Source organism: Lepus europaeus, chromosome 16, assembly GCF_033115175.1.
Source record: "Lepus europaeus isolate LE1 chromosome 16, mLepTim1.pri, whole genome shotgun sequence".
Lineage (NCBI taxonomy): Eukaryota > Metazoa > Chordata > Mammalia > Lagomorpha > Leporidae > Lepus > Lepus europaeus.
The window spans coordinates 4,859,540-4,881,956 of NC_084842.1; the positions used below are offsets into that span (position 1 = coordinate 4,859,540).

The following is a 22,417-nucleotide window of genomic DNA, read 5'->3' on the forward strand; positions in this document are numbered from 1 at the left end:
TAAATTAAAATACAAGTGCTACAGCCATTATATCCTAGTCATGTTCTAAGGAAAATACAACCAATGGTTGTTTCTATTCAAGAATCATCTGTTGGGCTTGGCAGCAGGTTAACACCAGGTTAAGCCGCCACTTACGACATCAGCATCCCCTACTGGAGCACTGGTTCAAGCTCTGATCCAGAGCTTCTGATCCAGCTCCCTGCAGATGCCCCTGGGAAATCAATGGATGATGGCCCATGTGCATGCATCTCTGCCACCCATGTGGGAGACTTCGGTGGAGCTCCTGGTTCCTGGCTTTGGCCTGGAACAACTCCAGACACTGAGGTCATTTGGAGAGTGAACCAGCAAAAAGAAGACGGTGTCTCTCTCTCTCTCTGCTCCACCCCATCCCTCTCCCTGCCAAATAAATAAATATTTTTACAACGATTATTTATTTGAGAGGCAGAGTTACAGGCAGAGAGAGGGAGAGACAGAGAGAGAAGTCTTCCATCTATTGGTTTACTCCCCAAATGGCCACAATGGCCAGAGTTAGGCCAATCCAAGGCCAAGAGCCAAGAGCTTCTTCTGGCTCTCCCACATGGCTACAGGGCCCAAGCACTTGGGCCATCTTCCACTGCTTTCCCAGGCCATAAGCAGAGAGCTGGATTGGAAGAGGAGCAGCCAGGACATGAACCAGCGCCCATATGGAATGCTGGCACTGTAGGTGGAGGATTCAACTACTAGGCCACAGCACTGGGCCCGTAAGTAAATGTTTAAAAAGGAATTATCTAAGTGCTCACAAAAGCTGTATCATTCTTGGGTTCTTTGAAGTTAATTAAGTTTCTAAAAAAAAAAAAGTGAAATTTTAAAAAATAAAATTAAAATTAAAATAATAAAAATGTTTGCATGCAAGACGAACAAGCTTTAGAGAGAGATCCGCAGTGTGACGTTGTGCCTACAGACAGTAATATGGTGCTGTGTACTTAAAAATTGATCAAAAGGGTAGATCTCATGCTTAATGTTCTTCCTACAACAACCACCACCAAAAAGTGCTTCCTTGATACTTTCAGCATATTAATTTTTAAATGCATTAGCTAAATCAGCAGCCATAGTCAATAATATTGGGCCAGGGCCTGTCCACACGCAAACCGGCTCTCTCAGGATGACTGCTGGCCCAGGCTAACACCCACGCTCGTGACCTCTGCCGGAGCTGCACTCTGCCTCTCCGGCTCTCTGCACATTCCCGAGGAGCACCTTCTTCACGAAGAACTTGCCAAGACACCCTCATCTCTCTCTGAGGACCCCAATCTCACACACCCCTCCAACCAGGGGTGCTCCCCTTCCCTCCTCGGCCTCCACAGTGAGAGCTCATCCCCTCCTCTTCCTCTTCACCTCTACTTAAGGGAAGGGACACGGAACAAGTCAAACAGATCTTGTAAGTGAACACCTCACACCCCCAAAACCTATGCACATGTGAGCGCTCTGGAGTATTAATGACTCCAATCCCACCCACCCATCAGCAGCTGGTGCCTCATGTTCACAACAGCCAAAACATGGAACCAGCAAAGGTGTCCATCATCAGATGAACGGATAAAGAAAATGTGGTCTAGACACACGATGGAATATTTTACACACCTATATCATGGCAAGCCAGCTGCAATCTACCACTTCCTGAGAAAATGTAAAGAATCCACAGCCGCCAGCCACAGGTTGTATGCTAATTCAAACTCAAAGAAGGCTCTGCCCGCTGTCTGGAAGGGGCAAGGCTCTGCCCAGGCAGGGTGGGTCTGGTGGAGAGGTTGACCTCAGAGAGCCCAGTACGGCGGCCTGAGGCACAGCACCTAAGGTTACGGCAGGTTCTAGGTGCAAGTGACAATCAAATCAGAGGGTAGGTCAGAGCTAGGGGAATCCTTACAATTGGCCATGTCCAAGATCAGGTTTCAGCTCCACTCCCAGCTCCAGCTTCCTGCTAATGGAGACTGTGGAAGGCAGCAGGTAGATAGTGCAAGTACTTGGGTCCCAGCCATCCATGGGGGACATCTAGATAGTTTCCAGCTGCTAGCTCCCAGGCTTTGGCCTGAGGCTGTTGCAGGCATTTGGGGAGTGAACCAGTAGATGGGAACTGTCACTCTGTCTCTGATTCTCAAATTAAACAAAAAAATTATTTGGGGGGGGGGGCAGTATTGTGCAGGTTAAGCCACTGGCATCCCACATGGGCACTGGTTCATGTCCCAGCTGCTCCACTTCTGATCCAGCTCCCTGCTAATGCACCTGGGAAACACCTGCCACCCACATGGGAGACCCAGTAGAAGCTCCTGGTTTCAGCCTGGCCCAGCTCTTGTGGCCATTTGGGAGTGAATCAGCAGACAGAATCTCTCTCTCTCTCCTCACTTTTGGTATTCTGCCTCTCAAATAAATAAACTTTTTAAAAATAATACCTTTAGAAAGACTAGCCCTCATGGGAGGCATGATACCAAACAGGTAAATCAAGACAAAAATCCATTCAACTGGGGCCGGCGTAGTGGTGTAGCAGGTAAAGCGGCTGCCTGCAGTGCCGGCATCCCATATGGGCACCAGTTTGACTCCTGGCTCCTCCACTTCAGATCCAACTCTCTGATATGGCCTGGGAAAGCAGTACAAAATGGCCCAAGTCCTTGGGCCCCTGCACCTGCATGGGAGACCGGAAGAAGCTCCTAGCTCCTGGCTTTGGATCGGCGCAGCTCTGGCCATTGCAGCCAGTTGGGGAATGAACCAGCGGATGGAAGACTTTCCCTCTCTCTCTCTCTCTCTCTCTCTCTCTCTCTCTCTCTCTGCCTCTCCTTCTCTCTGTGTGTAACTCTGTGTAAATAAATAAATTTAAAAAATACATTCAAATGACTTGTGGTAAGCTGGCAGGTGAATGAATGGGAGAAGGTACACGAAGCAGGGAAAATGGAAAAGGAAGGGTAAGACCCAGGGAACATAAGTCACCCAGGCTAACTCTAGGCATGCAGAAGCCTCGTGTACCAGCAACAGACTCAATTCCAAGCTCCTCCGACAGTGCCAAAAGAGGTACCTTAAATGATTCCTTCCTTTCTTCCTTCTGCCATGGATCTGTGCCCTGGTGATGAGCACCCGTGCAGAGCCGACGCAGGGAAAACCACAGTGCAGGGTGCGAAGGCAGGAGTTCCAGGTGCAGCAGAAGCTGTGACAGTGCCCGTGCGTGGGATTCACTCTGAATACTCAACACTTCAAATGAGAGTGAGTGACAGCTGTTTTGGGGATGAGAGTGAGTGACAGCTGTACGGTGTGAAACATGGAGTGTGGCTCTGTTTGGGGTTCTTTCCTAGAGGAGGTGATTAGCAGCAACTGACTTCCCAGCCATCATTTCCAAAAAACAAACGTCGAAGGCCTCTGGGGGACAGGTCCCCGGACAATGAGCTAGGGACTCACACAACGTCTTCCACTCCCCCACTCAGACTGTCCTCCACCCAGGCTTCTGAATCACATCCAAGTACCAGGCCCCACTGGCCATGACCTGGGATCTTGCTGTTCTGGGGCCATGCCAGTCTTTGTGGCCTCACCCCACCAAACTGCTCTGGGACACAGGGAAGGAAAAGCACCAAGAGCACTCAGATCCCAGATCAGGCATAGAGCAGCTTGTCCCAGACCCGTGATGCCTTCAGGGACTCCTGGGCATAGCGATAAAACTTGGGTGGCCTTTATCTTTCTGCCTGATCGCCACAAAATGCTAAGCAAGTCATCTAACTCTGGTCATGTCCCTGTCGGGGGGTGGAGAGGTTTTCATTCTGCCAAGGGCCAACTGGATATTTGTAACATCATTCACAGGCCATACACAATTATCAACTTAAAAATTAGCCTGCTGTATGGATTTACTGAATTTCTAGTCCCGCCCGCGGTAGCCTTGGCAGAACCAGACCAAATGATTCTGTGGGCCTCCTCCGGCCCGCGGGCTGGGACGCTCTCCACCTCCACCTTGGCCCGTCGCGGTTGTGACAGTTTCCCCATCTGCAGCATGAAGAAGCAATACCGGGTGACCTCCAAAGTAACCTCCAACGCAGCCTTCTATGACCTTCTGACTCAGAAGTAGTCCAACACTGGTCCAGCTCAGGGAGCCAGGACACATTCTCCACTGGGGAGGGGCCCCAGACTGGAAGAGCAGGAGCAGCGAGCAGGCCACGGCCCTGATGAGAGACAGGAAACAGGCCAGGCCTTGGAGCCCAGATCCAGCCTGGCTGGCCCCTGCCTGGCTTTCGCAAGTGTGAAACCCCAGCGTGTACAAAAAGACACAGGATCCCCAGAGTCAGGAGGGCTTTCTGCTCTGCGACTAAGATCTGAGATGAGCTCCTGGGTGTGTATTTGTGTGTGCATACGTTGTATGTGTGTGTGCGCGCACGCGTGTGCAAGGGAAGGGTGGCGTTCTCCCACCTTCTAACCAGTAGCAGGTTGGAGGTACCCAAGTCACAAAGCCCCAGAGGCTAAGCCCACGTGCCTCCCTCCCGGGCAGCAGTGGGCAGCCAGCACCCTGGCCCTCCCCCTTTGCCGCTCACCTGGGGGTTGTCCATGTACCAGAGAAGGCAGTTGGCCTGGGTGTCCAGAATAAAGTACCTCCGCAGGAACCTGCCGCTGTTCTCATTCTCCTCGATGTCCAGAAACCCACAGATCCGGTTCTGCCGATCCACATAAGGCATTCCTGGGCTCTGCTCATATCACCCTGCATGGCAGGAGGGAGGCGCTGGTGAGGAGGGGGAAACAGGCTGTGCCTGGGCACCTGGTGCAGGCACCTCTCTCTGCTTCGCTTGACTGGGAGAAGCCGAGCAGTGCTCCACCCCAAACAGACCCTAGAAATCTCTCTTGGCCCTGAAAGCAGTCGTTAACATCCGCTCACATGTCCTGAACCATCTTTCCTGGTTGTGTCAACACAGCATCAGGCACTTTCCCTTAGAGGATATAAGCCTGGATTCCAGATCAGGGGCCTGGGTTCAAATCCCATTGGTATGCACAGATTATTGAACCTTCCCGCACTCTCCACCCTCACCTAGTAGCTCTTATAGTATGGGCTAGACTGTGTCCCCTCATATATGGACTGTGTCCATATGCCAAAGTCCAAACGCCCAGCACCTCGAAATGTGACTTATAAGGGGACTTCAAGATGCACACGGAACAATGGAATTAAAAAGGAATTTTATTGGGGCCAGTGTTGTGCTGCTTAACTTCCTATCCAGCTCCTTGCTAATACACCTGGCTGGGAAGGCAGCAGAAGATGGCCCAAATCCTTGGGTCCCTGCACCCATGTAGGAGACCTAGATGGAGTTCTAGGATCCTGGTTTCAGTCTGGTCCAGTCCCTGCCATTTGGGGAGTGAACCAGCACATGAAAGATCTCTTTCTCTGTCTCTCCCTCTCTGTCACTGTGCCTTTAGAACAAAATTAAAAAAAAAACTTTAAAAAAAGGTAGCTTTATTATAGTGCAAGAAAGGTTGAGGGATAAGCATTTGGTGCTGTGGTTAAGACACCACTTGTGGGGCCGGCGCTGTGGTGCACTGGGTAAAGCCGCCACCTGCAGTGCTGGCATCCCACATGGGTGCTGGTTCAAGTTCCAATGCTCCACTTCCAATCCAGCTCTCTGCTAATGTGCCTAGGAAAACAGTGAAGGATAGCCCAAGTCCTTGGGCCCCTGCACCCATGTGGGAGACCTGGAAAAAGCTCCAGTCTCCTGTCTGGCCAGGGGAGTGAACCAGCGAATAGAAGACCTCTCTCTCTTTCTCTCTTTCTGTCTCTGCCTCTCTGTAACTCTGCCTTTCAAATAAATAAATAAATCTTTAAAAAAAAAAAGACACCACTTGGGAAGTACGCATCCCATGTGGAAGTACCTGGGTCTGAATTACAGCTCTGCTCTCCCTGCTAATGCACACCTTGGGTGGCAGCAGGTGATGGCTCAAGTACTTGGGCCCCTGCCATCCAGGTGGGAGACAGACAGAGCTCCAGGCTCCTGCCTTAGGCCTGGTCCCAGCCTGCTGCTGCAGACATTTGGGAGTGAACCAGCAGAAGAAAACTCTTTCTCCCTAGCTCTCTCCCTTTATCCCTCTGCCTTTCAAATAAAGAAGAATTAATGGGTTTCTTCTTTTAATTTTAAACCACCTTCCTTTCAAAAAGGTTTTTTAAAAAGTGAAATGACATTTTTAAAAAAAAATGTTTGAAATCCATGGGCAGTTTTTTGGTAATATACATTTTCTGTAAACTTTCCCAAGACCCTCTGTGTATGCATGGATTTCGGAAATGTTTACACCAGAATAAACTTATCTTTTCAGTCCATGTTCCATAAACTTCTTTTTTTTTTAAGATTTATTTATTTATTTGCAGGATGAGTTACAGAGAGGCAGAGGCAGAGAGAGAGAGAGGTCTTCCATTTGCTGATTCAGTCCCCAGATGGCCACAAATGCCAGAGCTGTGTCCATCCAAAGCCAGGAGCTTTTCCTGAGTCTCCCACACAGGTGCAGGGGCCCAAGGACGTGGGCCATTTTCTACTGCTTTCCCAGGCCAAAGCAGAGGGCTGGATCAGAAGTGGAGCAGCCAGGACTCGAACTGGTGTCTAAATGGGATGCTGGCACTGCAGGCAGCGGCTTTACCTGCTACGCCACAGCGCCGGCCCCTCCATGAGCTTCTTGAAGTGCCTTCATGTTTGGAGACTTGACTTTAAGGAGGTAAATTCAGTTCACAGGAAGTCATGAGGCGGGCCCTGGCCCTTGGTCAGACATCCTTCTATGAAGAAATCTGGACACGGACAGGCACGGAGGGAAGACAACGTGAAGCAGAGGAAGAAGGCAGGAGAGAGGCCGGGAACAGCACCTTCCCTCATGACCCTCAGGAGAAACCAACCCTGAGCCCCCAGGGCTGTGAAAAGCAAGTTTCTGTTGGCCGAGCCCTCCGGGCTGCCTGGGCTGGCCAACACGGCTGCCCAGAAGCCCCTCAGAACTGCAAGGAGGCAGACTCAGAAGAAAGCACCAAGCCCTGGGATCTCTGGTGACGTGATCTGAGCCGCAGCCCTGAGCCAGCCTCCTATCCCCCGTGACTTCCCTGGGCCTCTCTGAGGAGCCAAGGCAATGGGCACTCTGTTCTCACAGGCAGCAAGGCACAGCCATTCCGCCAGGGTTACAAAACACCATGCAAGGCTGGCGCCGCAGCTCAATAGGCTAATTCTCCACCTTGCAGCACCGGCACACCAGGTTCTAGTCCCGGTCGGGGCACCGGATTCTGTCCCGGTTGCCCCTCTTCCAGGCCAGCTCTCTGCTGTGGTCTGGGAGTGCAGTGGAGGAGGGCCCAAGTCCTTGGGCCCTGCACCCTCATGGGAGACCAGGAGAAGCACCTGGCTCCTGCCATCGGATCAGCGCGGTGCGCCGGCCGCGGCGGCCATTGGAGGGTGAACCAACGGCAAAAAGGAAGACCTTTCTCTCTGTCTCTCTCCCTCACTGTCCACTCTGCCTGTCAAAACAAAACAAAACAAACAAACAAAAAAAAACCACCATGCGACACTCAGACTTCTAAGGACAGTCAACTCCCACCACTGAGCTTGACCTGACTCCAACAGAGCAAAATGCACAGTGGCCTGAGCCCACGGTAGCCCTGGGTCTGCAGAGCTGTGGATGGCTGGGCCGTGACCTGACACTGGTCAGCAAGTAAGCTGTGGAGCAGGCAAGTCCCACGCGGTCAGGCTGATTCCAAGGAGAGCTGCTGGAGGGAGGGGCCTGTCTCTCCCACCCCCAGGGGCCCTGCAGTGCTGAAGGGCTGCCCCCCAAAATGTGGCACACACGAGCAAGCACATGGACACCAGGTAAGGCCAGGCCAGCATCCCGAGGGGGACAGGACATCCCTGGCTACTCACTGGGCAATGAGGGGAGCACACAGGAGTAAAGTAGGCAGAGAAATGGGGTAAAACTAAAAAAAAAAAAAAAACATGAAAATGGAAGAAAAGAGGAGTTAAGAGAAGGACAAAAAATGGAGAGAAGTTTTTAAAAGGACAGTGGGGGAGGGGCTGGTGTTGCGGAGCAGCGGGTTAAGCCACCTGCTACGCCAGCTTCCCATCTGAGCACCAGTTTCATTCCCAGCTACTCCACTTGCCATCCAGCTGCCTGCTAACGCGCCTGGGAAAGCAGTGGAGCATGGTCCAAATGCTTGGGCCCCTGCACCCATGTGAGAGACCCAGATGGAGTTCCAGGCTCCTGGCTTCATCATGGCCATCTCTGTGTGTCTGTGTGTATGTATGTGTGTGTGTATGTGTATGTCTGTGTATGTGTGTAACTGCCTTTCAAAAAAATAAAATAAATCTTTAAATCAAAGAATTTAAAAAGATGGCGGCAGAGGGGCAGTGGAGGCCACCAGCAGGGTGGGGGTGAGACGGACCACGCCGTAGCACAGTAGCAGCACCCACCTCGGAGGAACCTGCACGCTGATTACAGGCGGCTCAGTGCCAACTGAAAGCCAGCACCTGCCGCAGCTCCGATTTCACAATGGAGCGAGACTGCAGCAAAACCAAAGAGGTGGGTGCACACCAAGAGTCAGGAACAGGACCTACTTAAGTCTTGCAGTAGACAGGGCCAGAGACAGCAAGGAGAGAGGCCCAGCATCAGCTGGGGAAGGGAGCACACTTCCCCGCCAACAGCTGATCCGGGACAGCGGGAGTCCCATGCCGAAGGCTGGGTCTGCCTTCCAGTAATGGTGCAGAGCTGTGTGGCCAGGATAGGGGTGAATCCCCCCGAAGGCAAATCAGCCCTAGAGACAGAATTTCCAGTGTTGAGGGGAAATGGGGGGGGGGGGGCCTGCAGGCCTATTCTGATCCAGTGACATCTCTCACAGCAAACATTCAAACTGCAGGGGGAGAAGAGAGCTGGCCACCTCTGGATCCAGCTGGCAATCAGAGTGTGCAGCTGCTACTTTCATATTTCCCCCTTCAGGGACAGGCATCTGGCACAGTGGTTAAGATGCCACTTGGGATGCAGACATCCCATATCAGAGTGCGTGAGTCTGAGTCCCAGCTATGCTCCCAATTTGAGCCTCCTGCTAATGCAGACCCCAGGAGGCAGCAGGTGATGGTTCAAGTACTTGGGTCCCTGCCACCCACATAAGACCTGGATTGAGCTCCTGGATCCTGGCCTCGGCCTGGCCCAGTCCTGGTTGTTGCAGGTTAATCAATGTCTGTCTTTTGCTACATCAGGCACTCTGTACAACCCTGCCCGAAGTCCCACTTTTGTTGAGGGGTTCCCATTTGAGTGTATCCACAGATGCAAGAGGACCCTCGCAGACAGTAAGAAAAGGTAAGGAGAATTCTGGTTACCTCTCCTGACTGCAGAGTGGAGGGTGGGAAGAAGCTGCTTGGATGTCCCAAGAAGCAGCTGAGTCACAGAGCTCATCAAGAACGTGGGAGCTACAGAGCAGGATCAGCTGCAGTAGAACGTGTCACCCAGAAATGTGGTTCCAATCCACCCACCACCAGGAGCCACTCGCTCAACACATGGCGCACAAACACAAACCTGAGGCCCTAAACCCCAGCCCTCTGCCACTTTGTTCTAATCTCCCTTTGTCACAACAGCTGCTGAGATCTAGCACACAGAGCCAGCAGCCCCAGCCGCCCCACATCCGGTCTCCTAGCGTCTGCACCCACGTCCCCACCATCTTCCAAGTCTTCCTGGCTTTTCCTCTTCCTCACAGGGGCCTTTGTGAAAATCACGTCTGCCACCCCATCCCCAACCTCCACACACAGTGGCAGAAGGGAGTGGGAGCCACTGGTACTGAAGGGGCACGATGGGCTGGACACACAACACGTGGCTGCCACTCCATCTCCCTATGATCCACATCCCACGATTCAACCAAATGCAGACAGGAGATAGTAGCAGAAAAGCTCACATCTCTGTTGAACAATGTACATACCCCCTTCCTTTTTTTTTTTTTTTTTTTTTTTTTTTTTGGCCATTCCCTAAACACCACTAGTAACTGTTTCCATAGCATTTACATTGTATTAGGTATTACAAGTCATCCAGAGACTTAAAGAATCCAGGAGAATGTCACAGATTCTGTATTAAATATTCAAGGTCCCATGCTACGAAATATCTTTCCAACTCACAGACACACTCCTCTGGTTACAATTTTCGCTTGTCTTCTGGCTCCCCCGGAATCATTTCTTATCTTTAATTTCACTTTAACCTGAGTTCCCCACAGTAAAAATATTGACTAGAAGGTGACGCAGGGTGGTTTATCCTAGGAGAGGCCCCCTCCAGGTAAGCTCTGGGCCTCACATCCTAACAGTGACCCTCCCCTGTCTGCTGGAACCACAAGGAAGATGTTCACACTGTGCCAGGCACAAAAACCCCCTCTCCTTAGCAAGGCCCTTCGCCTCTGACCTAATGAAACTCCCTAGCCTTCCAACGCGTGACTGACAGCACAGAATGAGATGGAGCCCTGTCTTTCCAACCACGCCACATCTCCCTGGCAGGGCTCCCTGGCAGGGCTCCCTGGCTTTGTTGCAAAAATCATAAGGATTCTGGAATTTTTAAAATAAAAATCACCCCAGCCAACAGTTTTCACTTTTGCATGATTTTTCATATTGCTATCCACATAATCAGCTTTTTCTAAACCTAACATGATATTACACACATTTTCCATGTTGCTATATGGTGTTTGTTTAACATGGTGTTTCTTTTGGTTGCATAACATTAAATTACTAAAACTCACTTAACCAATTCTCTATCATTAGACCATTAAGTTATTGGTAATTTTTCACTGGATAATAACATTAATATTTTCATGATTTATTTCTTCTTTTACACAAAAAGAGCCTACGTCCGGGGGCCAGCGCTGTGGCACAGCGGATTAACACCCTGGCCTGAAGCACCGGCATCCCATATGGGCTCTGGTTCAAGACCTGACTGCTCCACTTCCTTTAAGGCTCTCTGCTATGGCCTGGGAAAGCTGTAGAAGATGGCCCAAGTGCTTGGGCCCCTGCACCCATGTGGGAGACCCGAAGAAGCTCCTGGCTTCGGATCGGCGTAGCTCCAGCCATTGTCGCCAACTGGGGAGTGAACCAGCAGATGGAAGACCTCTCTCTCTATATATATATATCTCTCTCTCCTCTCTCTCTGTGTAACTCTGACTTTCAAATAAATAAATAAATAAATCTTTAAAAAAAAGTTAATGTAGTCAAACATTAGACTTCTTTGTGCATTGCTTAGGCTCTCTTTAAAAAAAAAAAAAAAGAGCCTACGTCCCACATAAGATGACTATATCACAGGTTATGATCTTTAATAATTCTTGAGACCAATTACAAAATCGCTTTCTAAAGATATTTTATTTATATTGCAACCAGCAATACATTGTCACCATCACCATAATTTTACATACATAGGATGTTATTAATTCTAACTACTGTCAGTCTCAAATACATAAAGATGACTAAGGATGCTGAACATTTTTCCTGCTAGCTTCCTATTTCATCTACCTCCTGAGCTTTGTCAAAAGCAAATCAAAAAGTATACGCACATCATCTCCCCCCAATTCTATCCTCTCTTTCTTAACATTTCCTCTCTCTCTCTCTCTCTCTCTCTCTCTCTCTCACACACACACACACATGCTCACCAAACCAAAATATGGTCCCATGCAATTCAAATAACTAAATAATGCCTTTTAATGAAAAGTACAATAAAAAAGTACAGTTTAACAGGATGCAGATTTCTTCAGTAGAATACCATTTCCTAAACATGTGTTGTAAATGAAAATACTTATTTAATTTCTGGTAAAAGTGGAACTTGGAGAAAGAGAGTCTGCATGGAGCGACCCACCCCTCAGTGGTAGGGAGCAGGTTGATTGGCAGTTAGCAGGACCTCTGCCTGCTCTCCAGAAGATGCTCATCAGAAGGAAGAGGCAGTGGCTGCCCCCTTGGCATGAAAGGCAGGGCCCTGGGAGGCATCCCTGCCCCAATCCGCTCTTCCACTGCCCTCTTGAGTGCCTGAGGTTCCACCATCAGGGATTCCAACCCAGAATAAAATTGCCCCTAAACTGAAGCCTTTGTCAATCCTGTATCGTAACACACAAGAGAGAGCTGGGAGTGAGACATGAGAAAACAGAATATACTGCAGATGAGACACAGGGGCTAGACAGTAAAGGGAGGACTGCAGCTTAAAACAGATGTTGTCCGCTCCAGAAAAAAAAAAAATCCTAGGATTCTTACACACTAGGGACAGGAATGTGTATCTTTCTGGAGAACAATCTGGCACTATGCAACAAGACAGCTAAAACTGTTCATACCCTTTGACCCAATAATTCTGCTTCCAGAATTCCACCCAAGTAAACAAACAAAGATGCATATAGAGATTAAAGTAAAAACATGGCAATTGCAGAAGAATTTATGAGCAATAATGAAACAGTGAAAATACCCAGAATGTTCCATTGATTAAGGAATAATTCAATAAATTACAGGACATTCAGGTCAAGAAATGCTACACAATTGTTGAAAAGGTATCTTTGGGGGCTGCTATTAGGACACAGTATGTGAAGCCGCTGTCTGCAATGCTCCCATCCCATACTGAGAACCAGTTCAATTCCCAGCTGCTCCACCTCTGATCCAGCTCCCTGTTAATGTGCCTGGGAAAGCAGCGGAAGATGCCCCAAGTCCTTGGACCACCAACACCCACATGGGAGACCCGGATGGGAGTTCTAGGCTCCTGGCTTCTGCCTGGCCCAGTTTCTGCCAATGCAGCCATTTGGGGAGTGAACCAGCAGATGGAAGACCTCTTGCTCCGTCTCTCCTTCTCACCTGTCATTCTGACTTTCAAATAGCAAATACAAGGTTTTCAAGTAATTTATATTCCTATATGTGGATTTTTTTAAAAGACTAGCTATAGGGGCCGGCGCTGTGGCGCAGCGAGTTAAAGCCGTGGCCTGAAGCGCCGGCATCCCATGTGGGCCGGTTCTGGTCTCAGCTGCTCCACTTCTGCTCCAGCTCTCTGCTATGGCCTAGGAAGGCAGTGGAAGATGGCCCAAGTCCCTGGACCCCTGCACCCTCATGGGAGACCTGGAAGAATCTCCTAGCTCCTGGCTTCAGATCAGCCCAGCTCCAGCTGTTGAAGCCATTTGGGGAGTGAATGAGCAGATGAAAGAACTTTCTGTTTATCTCTCCCTGTCTGTAACTCTGCCTTTCAAATAATTTTTTTTTAATTTCCAAAGTATAGTTTATGGATTACAATGGCTCCCCTCCCCCATAATTTCCCTCCCACTCGCACCCCTCCCATCTCCCGCTCCCTCTCCCATTCCATTCACAACAAGATTCATTTTCAATTATCTTCATATACAGAAGATCGATTCAGTATATATTAAGTAAAGATTTCATCAGTTTGCACCCACACAGAAACACAAAGTGTAAAATACTGTTTCAGTACTAGTTAATAGCATTAATTCACATTGGACAACACATTAAGGACAGATCCCACATGAGAAGTAAGTACACAGTGACTCCTGTTGTTGACTTAACAATTTGACACTCTTGTTTATGGCGTCAGTAATCTCCCTAGGCTCTAGTCATGAGTTGCCAAGGCTATGGAAGCCTTTTGAGTTTGCCAACTTTGATCTTATTCCAACAGGGTCATAGTCAAAGTGGAAGTTCTCTCCTCCCTTCAGAGAAATGTACCTCCTTCTTTGATGGCCCTATTCTTTCCACTGGGATCTCACTCACAGAGATCTTTCATTTAGGTCTTCTTCTTTTTTTTCCAGAGTGTCTTGGCTTTCCATGCCTAAAATACTCTCATGAGTTCTTCAGCCATATCTGAATGCCTTAAGGGCTGATTCTGTGGCCAGAGTGCTATCAAATAAATTTTTTAAAAAATTTTTAAAAAGAAAAGTTTGACCTGAATTGTAGCTCTCTTGGGATTCTGCTGGTTTTTCAAGGACCCAACTCTGACAAATCAACTTCACACATCACAATCACCCAAAAGCCAGATAACCTGCCCACGGCCTGAGCACCCTCCAAGCTGGCTGGGTTTCCTACTTCCTGCTGCAACTTCCCTTTCCCCTCTGGTTGGCTCTGTACGCTCCGGTCGGCAAAAGAGGCGTCCACGTCCTCAGGAACAGCCGGACACTCAGGCCTGACTCCGCACCAAGCGTGTGACTCAGTGTCCTCTCCTGCTACAGCACCTGGGCCACGCCATGACCCGGTGCTCTGGGAAAGAAACAGGGGCCCTGACAAGAACCCTCTAGTTTTCCTTATTGAAACTGGGGAGAAGGGGCTGGCATTTTTTCATCAATGGCTCAGTGGATAAATAGAGATGGATAAAAAAGAAAGAAAGGAAAAAGGAAAGAAGATGAAAAGCAGGGGCCTACAGTGTGGTGCAGCCAATTAAATTACCACTGTGACACAGGCATACCTTATCAGAGATCAGGTTCAAGTCCCAGTCACTCCACTTCCCACCCAGCTCCCCGTTATTGTTGCACCTGGGAAAGTAGTGAAAGATGACCCAAGAGCTTGGGCCCCTGCACCCACGTGGGAGACCCAGAAGAAGCTCCTGGCTCCTGGCTTCAGCCTGGCTCAGCCCTGGCCGTTGCGGCCATCTGAGGAGTGAACCATCGGATCGAAGAGTCTCTCTTTTGTCTGTCTGTCTCTTTCTCTCTCTGTAACTCTGCCTTTTAAATAAATAAATCTTTAACAACAACAACAATAAAAAAAACTATGTGGGGCCAGTGCTGTGGCATAGCAGGTAAAGCCACCACCTGCAGTGGTGCCAGTTCAAATCCTGGCTGCTCCTCTTCCAATCCAGATCCCTGCTAAGGCATCTGGTGGGAAAACAGTGGAAGATGGCCAAGGTGTTTGGGCTCCTGCACCCACATGGGGGACCCGGAGGAAACTCTTGGCTCCTGGCTTCAGATTGGCCCAGATCTGGCCATTGTGGCCATTTGAGGAGTGAGCCAGCAGCTGGAAGATCTCTCTGTCTACCCTCCCATCCCCCCCACCTCTGCCCCTCTGTAACTCTGCCTTTCAAATAAATAAATCTTAAAAAAAAAAATCTATGCATAGATTCCAAATATTTTGCAGCAAAATAAGCACATCTTTCAATTGCATTTTCCATAAACTTTCTGAAGTCCCCTAATAGTTTGGAGACAGAGGAAAGAATAACATGAAATAAGGGAGATTCCTCTAACTATTCCAACATGTCTAAGGAGACAACACAACAAGACAAAGCCCTTAAAGGGAACTGGCCCTGTTACAAAACAATTTACAACCACATCAGTTCAAAAATGGAAAAAAATTAACTCATTTTTAACAATTCAAGATTCTGTCCCATGAGCAGGACTTTGGAAGGTGATTCCTGGCATGCAGCAGGGCTCACAGAAAGTTCATCACAGGTTATGCCACCCTACGGCACCACAGCATAGCAGGTAAAGTTGCCGCCTGCAGTGCCAGCATCCCATATGGGTGCCGGTTGGAGTCCTGGCTGCTCCACTTCTGATCCAGCTCTCTGCTGTGGCCTGGGAAAGCAGTAGAAGATGGCCCAAGTCCTTAGGCCCCTGCAGCCACGTGGGAGACCTGTAAGAAGCTCCTGACTCCTGGCACCAGATCGGTGCAGCTCTGGCCGTTGCAGCCAATTGGGGAGTGAACCAGCGGATGGAAGACCTCTTTTTCTCTCTCTCTCTTTCTCTGTTTTCCCTCTCTCTCTTTCTCTCTTGCTCTCTCTCTCCCCTCTCTCTGTGTAACTCTGACTTTCAAATAAATATATAAATCTTAAAAAAGAAGAAGAAGAAGAAGAAGAAGCTGGAGAAAGCGACATCAGCCATGAGTGGCCATGAGGGATCCTGAGAGGGAACTGCTGACCTTGTAACAGGAAGCAACCTGGGATGCCTCGGCGGGGACAGTGGCACTGCAGATGGGAACTGAGGCGTGGGGGTCATGAGCAGTCACGGACGTCTACACCCGCAGCCTGCACAAGTGTGTGCTCTGGAGCCGCAGTGCTGCTGGCCCAGCAAAAACAATAATGCTCACTCAGGAGCACAGCTGATTTCAGAACAGAGCCTGAGAACAGCCAAAGATGCTAACTCGAGGGTGGGGTGGGGGCAGCGTGAGAGCACCCATGTCCTGTGCTGTTCACTGCTGCATTTTGAAACTGTCCTCAAAGCAAATTCCAGATCGTCTAAGGCAGAGAATAACATCAGAGAGAAGGGAATGTACTGAGAACAGTTCCCAGCGGAAGTGCAGGGCGAGGAATGCAAACATCTACAGGAATGGGTAGGTTCAGAGAGGGTGTGAGTTAACCCTGCACCCTACAATGGACCCGAGGAGGGTGGGGGGCGAGTGGAGAGGGCAAGAGACACTCAAGGAACTTTTTAAAGAGGAAAAAAAAAACACGAGGGAAAAGGCAGGAGTAACTGAAAATTGATTCCACTGAATTAAAGATGCCAAAAACAACAAAAGACTTTAAAGGCTCCTGACCTCCCTTAACAGCAGCCTCCTCTATGTTCAAAGAAAACGTGGCTTGGGGAGCCTGCAGAAAACAAAAGCGATCTGTGGCTGAAGGCGTGCTTAGGCCAGCCCCACCAGAAAGATCACCAGGGCAGGCAGGCAGCCACACTCGGTTCATAAATAGCCTAGAAAAGCTGACATCTCCGACGTACAGAATCCTGAGTCCCCACTTAGAAGGTTCCGCTTCACGTAAGCCTTCCCAACAACAGCCATATGAGAGCCTCAGAACTATCAGACCCACTGACCAGAGGATGAACAGACAGCATCATTATTTCTCCTGCCTGCTGGTCTCTGGCAAAATGTCAGGGGGGGTATACACACCTGGGTGTGCCCCTCCCAAGTCTCCCAAATGAGTCCTGGCTGCTCCACTTGCAATCCAGCTCCCTGCTAATGCACCTGGGAAGGCAGCAGAAGACGACTCCTGAATGGAGTTCCTGGCTCCTGGCTTCAGCCTGGCCCAGCCCTGGCCATTGCAGCCATTTGGGGAGTGAACCAGCACATCTTCCCCCGCACACACACCTCTCTCCCCCACCAACTCTATTTCGAATGAATGAATAAATAAATCTTTAAAAACTAAATAAATAAATGACGTCTCCTATAGGACCTGGTCCTACAGGCCTGAGGCACTGCCTGGCTAATCTTTCCTCTCCTGTTTCATCAAGTGCAAACAAATTATTCATTTGGGGAAAGAAGTGCCACCTGGTGAGCAGGATGTGCTCACAAGAGAGGCTCACTATGAGTTACTCTGAACTTGCACTTGCAAGCTTTCAGAAGATGACCATCTGAAAGGGCGTGCTGGTTTCCATCACACCCGCGCAGGAGAGTGAAGTGAAAGAACACGGGTTTTACAGCCACACAGCCCCGGAAGCAGATACGGACAAGCTACTTTACTCTTCAAGGTTCATTTCCTACTTTGCCTACTTCAAAAGGCACTGTGAGGGTTAAACAGTGCAAGGAAACTGCTTAACGCAAGGACTGGTAAAGAGAAAGCACTGGCTACATATTGCAGTTGTTCCAGTGTGTATTTCTGTGTGTATGTGTGTGTGTGCATGTGTGCACACGCTATGTTATGGCTACCGCAACAATTGCAGAGTTGCTCAGCACAGGATCAGCAGCAGCAGGCAATGTGCCACTGGGGTCCCTCTCAGCAGGAAAGGGACCAGTTAATTCTCCTTACTCTTTGCTCTCCTGCAAGAACTGTTGCATTTTACATCTCTCAAGTCTCCAAGAGAGGCCAGCATCATGGCATAGTGGGTAAAGCTGCCGCCTGTGATACTGGCATCCTGTAAGGACACAGGTTCCAGTCCTGGTTGCTCTACTTCTGATCCAGCTCCCTGCTAATGTGCCTGGGAAAGCAGCAGAGGATGGCCCAAGTGCCTGGGGCCCCAGCACCCACATAGGAGACCCAGAAGAAGCTCCTGGCTCCTGGCTTCGGCCTGGCCCAGTCCCGGCCGTTGTGGCCATTTGGGGAGTGAAGCGTCGGATGAAAGATCTGTGTCTCCCTCTCTAACTCTACCTGCCAAACAAATAAAACAAATCTTTTAAAAAGTCTCCAAAAGGTTAAAAAATTACCCAAGGGACCCACAGACCCTGTCTTGGCCAGGCTGCCCTGGAAGGTAAGGAACCCAGCCATGCCCATGACTTTCAGAGAAGGGGCCCTGGAGCTGCCTCCCACCCCACACACGGGGGTCACAGCAGCACAGAGCTGCTTTGTAAGTGGAGACCCAGCCTCTGCACTTGACCTGCAGGGTTTCTCAGGAGTGTGAGGACAACAGGGCAGCTCTGTCTGCCCGCCTGTCCAGTTCCCCGACTCAGTAATGGACTTAGGCCGGGGAGGGCTGGGACTCTTCTTTCCCCATAGGCTGTCATGCTATGATATTTGCTCTGCTTCCTTCCTTTCCAAAGCCTAACAGATTAGATGGCTGCAGGCCTATGCAGCTCACTTACATTGGAAACTGAAAGTAAGGAACTCAAACTGCTCACAGCGGGAAGGGAGAGGAGCCAGCTTGGGGTCTGCACCAGCCAGAAGTGGCAGAGCCTTGGTAATGGCGGTGACCAGGAGTGGTCGTTAGGCACCGTGGGCTACACCAAGACCTACTCTGAGTCATCCTGGCTGCCGCAGGGGCACCGCCCACCCATCCACCTGCCCCAGAAGAGGGAAGGACATCTACCAAGTGCCCGCTGCATTCGCACAACACAGTCTATGCTGCTGCCGCCCATGTCTCCCCAGAGCCCCGAATCTCTCCGTGGTGGCACCCGTCAAACCCTGCGTGTCTTTGGGATTTATTTTAACCAGGCTGAAGAACGGTTCGGCTCAGGATGACACCACGATGAGATTCCCAGGCCCTACTTCCTTACACAGCAAAGAGAGCATTCACGACAAGGAAACAATCAAAGTCTGCAAACTCTCAATACTCAAGGGCAAGCAGTTGCCTAATCAATACCCAGGTGGTTACCCGTCTATGAAGTGAGCCAAGCTTCCACTGTCGGCCAGCCAAAAACACCACCGGACAGCTGGTTAAAAAGCAGGGTTTACCAAGAAGGCCAAAGGAAACTCAGATCTACAGGCACAGCCTGAGTCAGCCACACACCAGCGTGGTGGACCCATCTGCTGGAGGCTTGAGGCGCTGCTTGGCACATCGCAAACAAATCATTCATTCTTGTAACAAACATTCTGTCTGCAGCTACAAGATGTCATACTTAGGCCACAGACTCCAGGCTGCAAGTTAGGCCAGGCAGAAGGCTGACTGACCTCAGATACGACGACCACGGTGCTTTTTAAAAGTACCCTCTAGTTTATCAGAATAAGCGGGCAGGAGGTCTCCCACATGGCGTTCCGGGTACCAGCAGGCTGCCCCTCCCCCTCGAAGGCCAGCTCCCTCCACCCAGGAGCTGCTTTGCCTTCATCTCTACCCTGCGAAGTCCTTACCGCCCCCTGCGCGCCGACCGACCGAACGCAACTGAAACAGAAACTCCAGTTCTTCCAACATCTCTTGCTTTACAGTGGCTGAAGGCGAACAATCAAGACAGAAGAAGGGGCGGGGGAGGCTTGGGCAGAGCGATCAAGAACAAGGAAGGTAGCGATCTGGAACTTGAGCCCCAAAAGCAACCCGCTGTGCGGTCCACGGTGGGGTCCTGGTGGAAAGCAGCCCCCTCCTCTCCTCTCCTGTCTAGTCTCCTCTGAAAAGCCCGAAGGAAAAAAAGAAAGGCAGAGGCTGGTGTGTGCGGGGAGGGAGTTGTGGGATGGAAGGCAGATGACACTGTCAGAAGGCCAAGATGCATCTTGAACCTGTGCGAGTCTTCATGCGACAGGCTGGGGGCAGGGCCGGCTCGGGGGAGGAGATGCCAGGGTGTTCGGCTGGCCTAGCCGAGCCTCCTCTGGGAGACCTGCGGGGCGGGGCATGGGACACTTCTCCTTCCCACTCGGCCTCGCTTCTCGCCCCCGCACCCTCTGCCCCCTTCCCGCCACTCTTTTTTTTCTTTTTTAAATTCCTTTCCAAATTTTGCTGAAATAACAGTCTGCAGGCCTGGAGCAAAAAAAAAAAAACAAGAAAAATGGGGGGGGGTGGTAAAGGTGCAGGTGCAGAGGTTAAGTGGGCGAGAAGAGCAGGCAGCGCGCCTCGAGGGGCTTACCCAGCCTGGCCCCGACCCCGCTGAGCTCGTAGCGCGAGGCAGGGAACGGAGGTGGGGTCTCCCAGCGGGCGCCCGCAGGCCGGCAGGGTCGCGGGACGCACAGCTGAGTCCCCGCCGCCCGCCGCGCGCCGGAGGGACTTGCCTGGGACGGTGTCGGCGCTCTCCCCTATCCGCGCAGCCGCTGCGGGGCCAGTGCCCCGGCGCCACAGCCCGCGCCGAAGTTTCGCCGCTGCCAACGTGAGAAAACGCAGCTCCGCAGAGCACCCGCCCCCGCCCGCCCCCACGGCCCCACCCCCGCAGCCCGACCCCTGGCGGCGGCGACCTTGGCCACCCCGGACGCTCCGGGGCGCGGGAGGAGGGGCTGCCCTCGGGGGTGCCGGGGGCTGCGGCCGCTTCCCTGCGACGCCGGCCCCCCAAAGACGCGCGCCCCTGGGGCCCCGGCTCCGGCTCGCGCCGGGACCCCGCACTCACCCCGCCGCGCCGGGCCGGGGGCTCGCGCAGGGTGGGTTACATCGGGGGCGCGGCCGCGTCCCCCGCCGCCGAGTCCTTGCTCCCCGGTGGGGGTGGGGATGGGGGGGTAAGGGGGCGTCTCTCGGCGTCGCCGCCAAACTCTGGGTGCCTGTCCCACCTCCTGCCCCCTCCTCCTCTCCTGTCTCTCGGCCCTTTTTTTCCGGGTTAATTACGTTTCGCGTGAAAGCAAAACCCAGCCCCGGATGTGAGTACAATGCTCAGCGGACTCCGCCGGGGGGAGGAGAGGGGTGCCGGGGCGCCGAGGCTGCGAGGGGGCGCGGCGTGCAGGTGGGAGCGGCGCGCGCTCAGCCTGCAGCCCCGGAGCGCGGGCGAGAGCTGTCCGGGCTGCACGCATCCTCGCTCCGAGTTGGGGCGCAGGCTCCTCTCCAGCCCCTGGTGCTCGTCCCCAGGCCGCACCCCGCGCCTTCAGCCCTGGCCTTTATATTCGTTCCGGGCCGAGGAGTTCGGTTAGGGTTAGGGGCGAACGAAGAGCGGATCTTTTCCGGGTTGCCCGCGGGGTTTCCGGAGCCCAGGGGGCCGTCTCTCTCCGCGGCCGGGCCTGGCGGGACGTTGTCGGGGTGCGTGGGGGCACAGACGGCCGCCGCTGGTGCCCTGGGCGCGGGGCGGCGTGGGAGAGGCAGGGACCGCCGCCGGCTGGATGCGCGCGGGCACCTGTGGGCGCCGGCCCCGCTCCTGAGCACGAGGAAACCGAGACTCGGAGCGCTGCAGGGCTTTGCCCTTGGGCCCCCAGGTTGGCCAGCGGCAGGTCTGTTGGGTTCTGACTCCAGCCGCCCGCGTGGGGACAGAAACACGGACCGTAACGCCCGGGCAGACAGCCTGGAAACACCAGTAATGTGGATTCGCCGTGGGAACGGCCGACTGGGAACTCCTAGGGCGCCGTGCCTGGCCGCTGCCTGGGACCCCCACGGACCCCACAGCTGAGTGCCCGGGATCCAGTCCCCTGCTCAGCTCCCGATACCAGCTGCCTGCTGATGCGCAGCCGGGGAGGCGGCAGATGGTGGCTCAAGGACTCGGGACCCTGCCACCCACGTGGGAGACCCCAGAGAGCTCCTGGCTCAGGCTTGACCCAACCCTGGTTGTTGGCAGGCGCTTGTGGAGGTGCACGGCACATGGAAGTTCTCTTCTCGCTTTCAGTCTGCTTTTGCAATAAATATATGTTAAATAAGTAAACAAAAAGGGTGAACCCTGGGTTGGCGGCGGGGAGGAGGGGCTGCGGGTTGGGGAAAGGCAGGACCTCCTAGTCTGACAGCGGGGCTTTGCCGGGATACCCGGAGGGAGGCAGGACGGCCAGCCCCAGCCCACGCCCCCCAAAACCCCAGTGAGGAAGCCGCATGCGGTTCCTCTACCATTTTGATGAACAAAGCAGAAATGAGCCGTGCGGCTCGCTCAGGTGTGAAAAAAGGCGGTTTGCTTTAGAACATGTTGCTTTGAATGAGGAAGGAAAGGAGGACACAAGAAAAAAACAAAACGCAACAGGTCCCTTGACATACATGCATGAACGTCAGGGTGGGTTTTTTTGTTTTGTTTTTTTTGCCACCTGTGTAAGGTGCACCTTCTGCAGAAGCAAAAAGCCTGGGCTTGAATCCTAGCTCTCTGCCTCTTTCCAGCCCCCATCCCCAGGGAAACTGTTTGCCACTCAGTGTCTACAGCTAAGAAGAATACACAATTAGAATTCTGAGTCCATGGGGATTGCGCTCCCAGCTGCAGCGCCAGCATCCAACATGGGTGCTGGTTTCAGTCCTGGCTGCTCCACTCTGATCCAGCTCCCTGCTAATGGCCTGGGA

At 52.0% G+C, this 22,417-nt stretch overlaps 1 protein-coding gene across 4 annotated transcripts in view; it reads right to left on the reverse strand.

Annotated features, from left to right (window-relative positions):
- Positions 1-20,670, reverse strand: part of PLEKHA2 (pleckstrin homology domain containing A2) — a 65,827-nt gene extending 45,157 nt beyond the window's left edge. The window contains exons 1-2 of one of the 4 annotated variants that reach the window (XM_062213050.1): positions 20,574-20,670; positions 4,530-4,693 (exon numbers count right to left, since the gene is read on the reverse strand). In XM_062213050.1, the coding sequence (XP_062069034.1) occupies positions 4,530-4,670 (141 nt within the window). In that variant the 5' untranslated portion in view covers positions 4,671-4,693; positions 20,574-20,670. Of the gene's footprint in view, positions 1-4,529; positions 4,694-6,606; positions 6,723-20,102; positions 20,163-20,244; positions 20,348-20,573 lie in introns of those variants that run through there. The other 3 variants (XM_062213049.1, XM_062213052.1, XM_062213051.1) reach the window with 3 other exon arrangements.
- Positions 20,671-22,417: the final 1,747 nt, after the last annotated feature.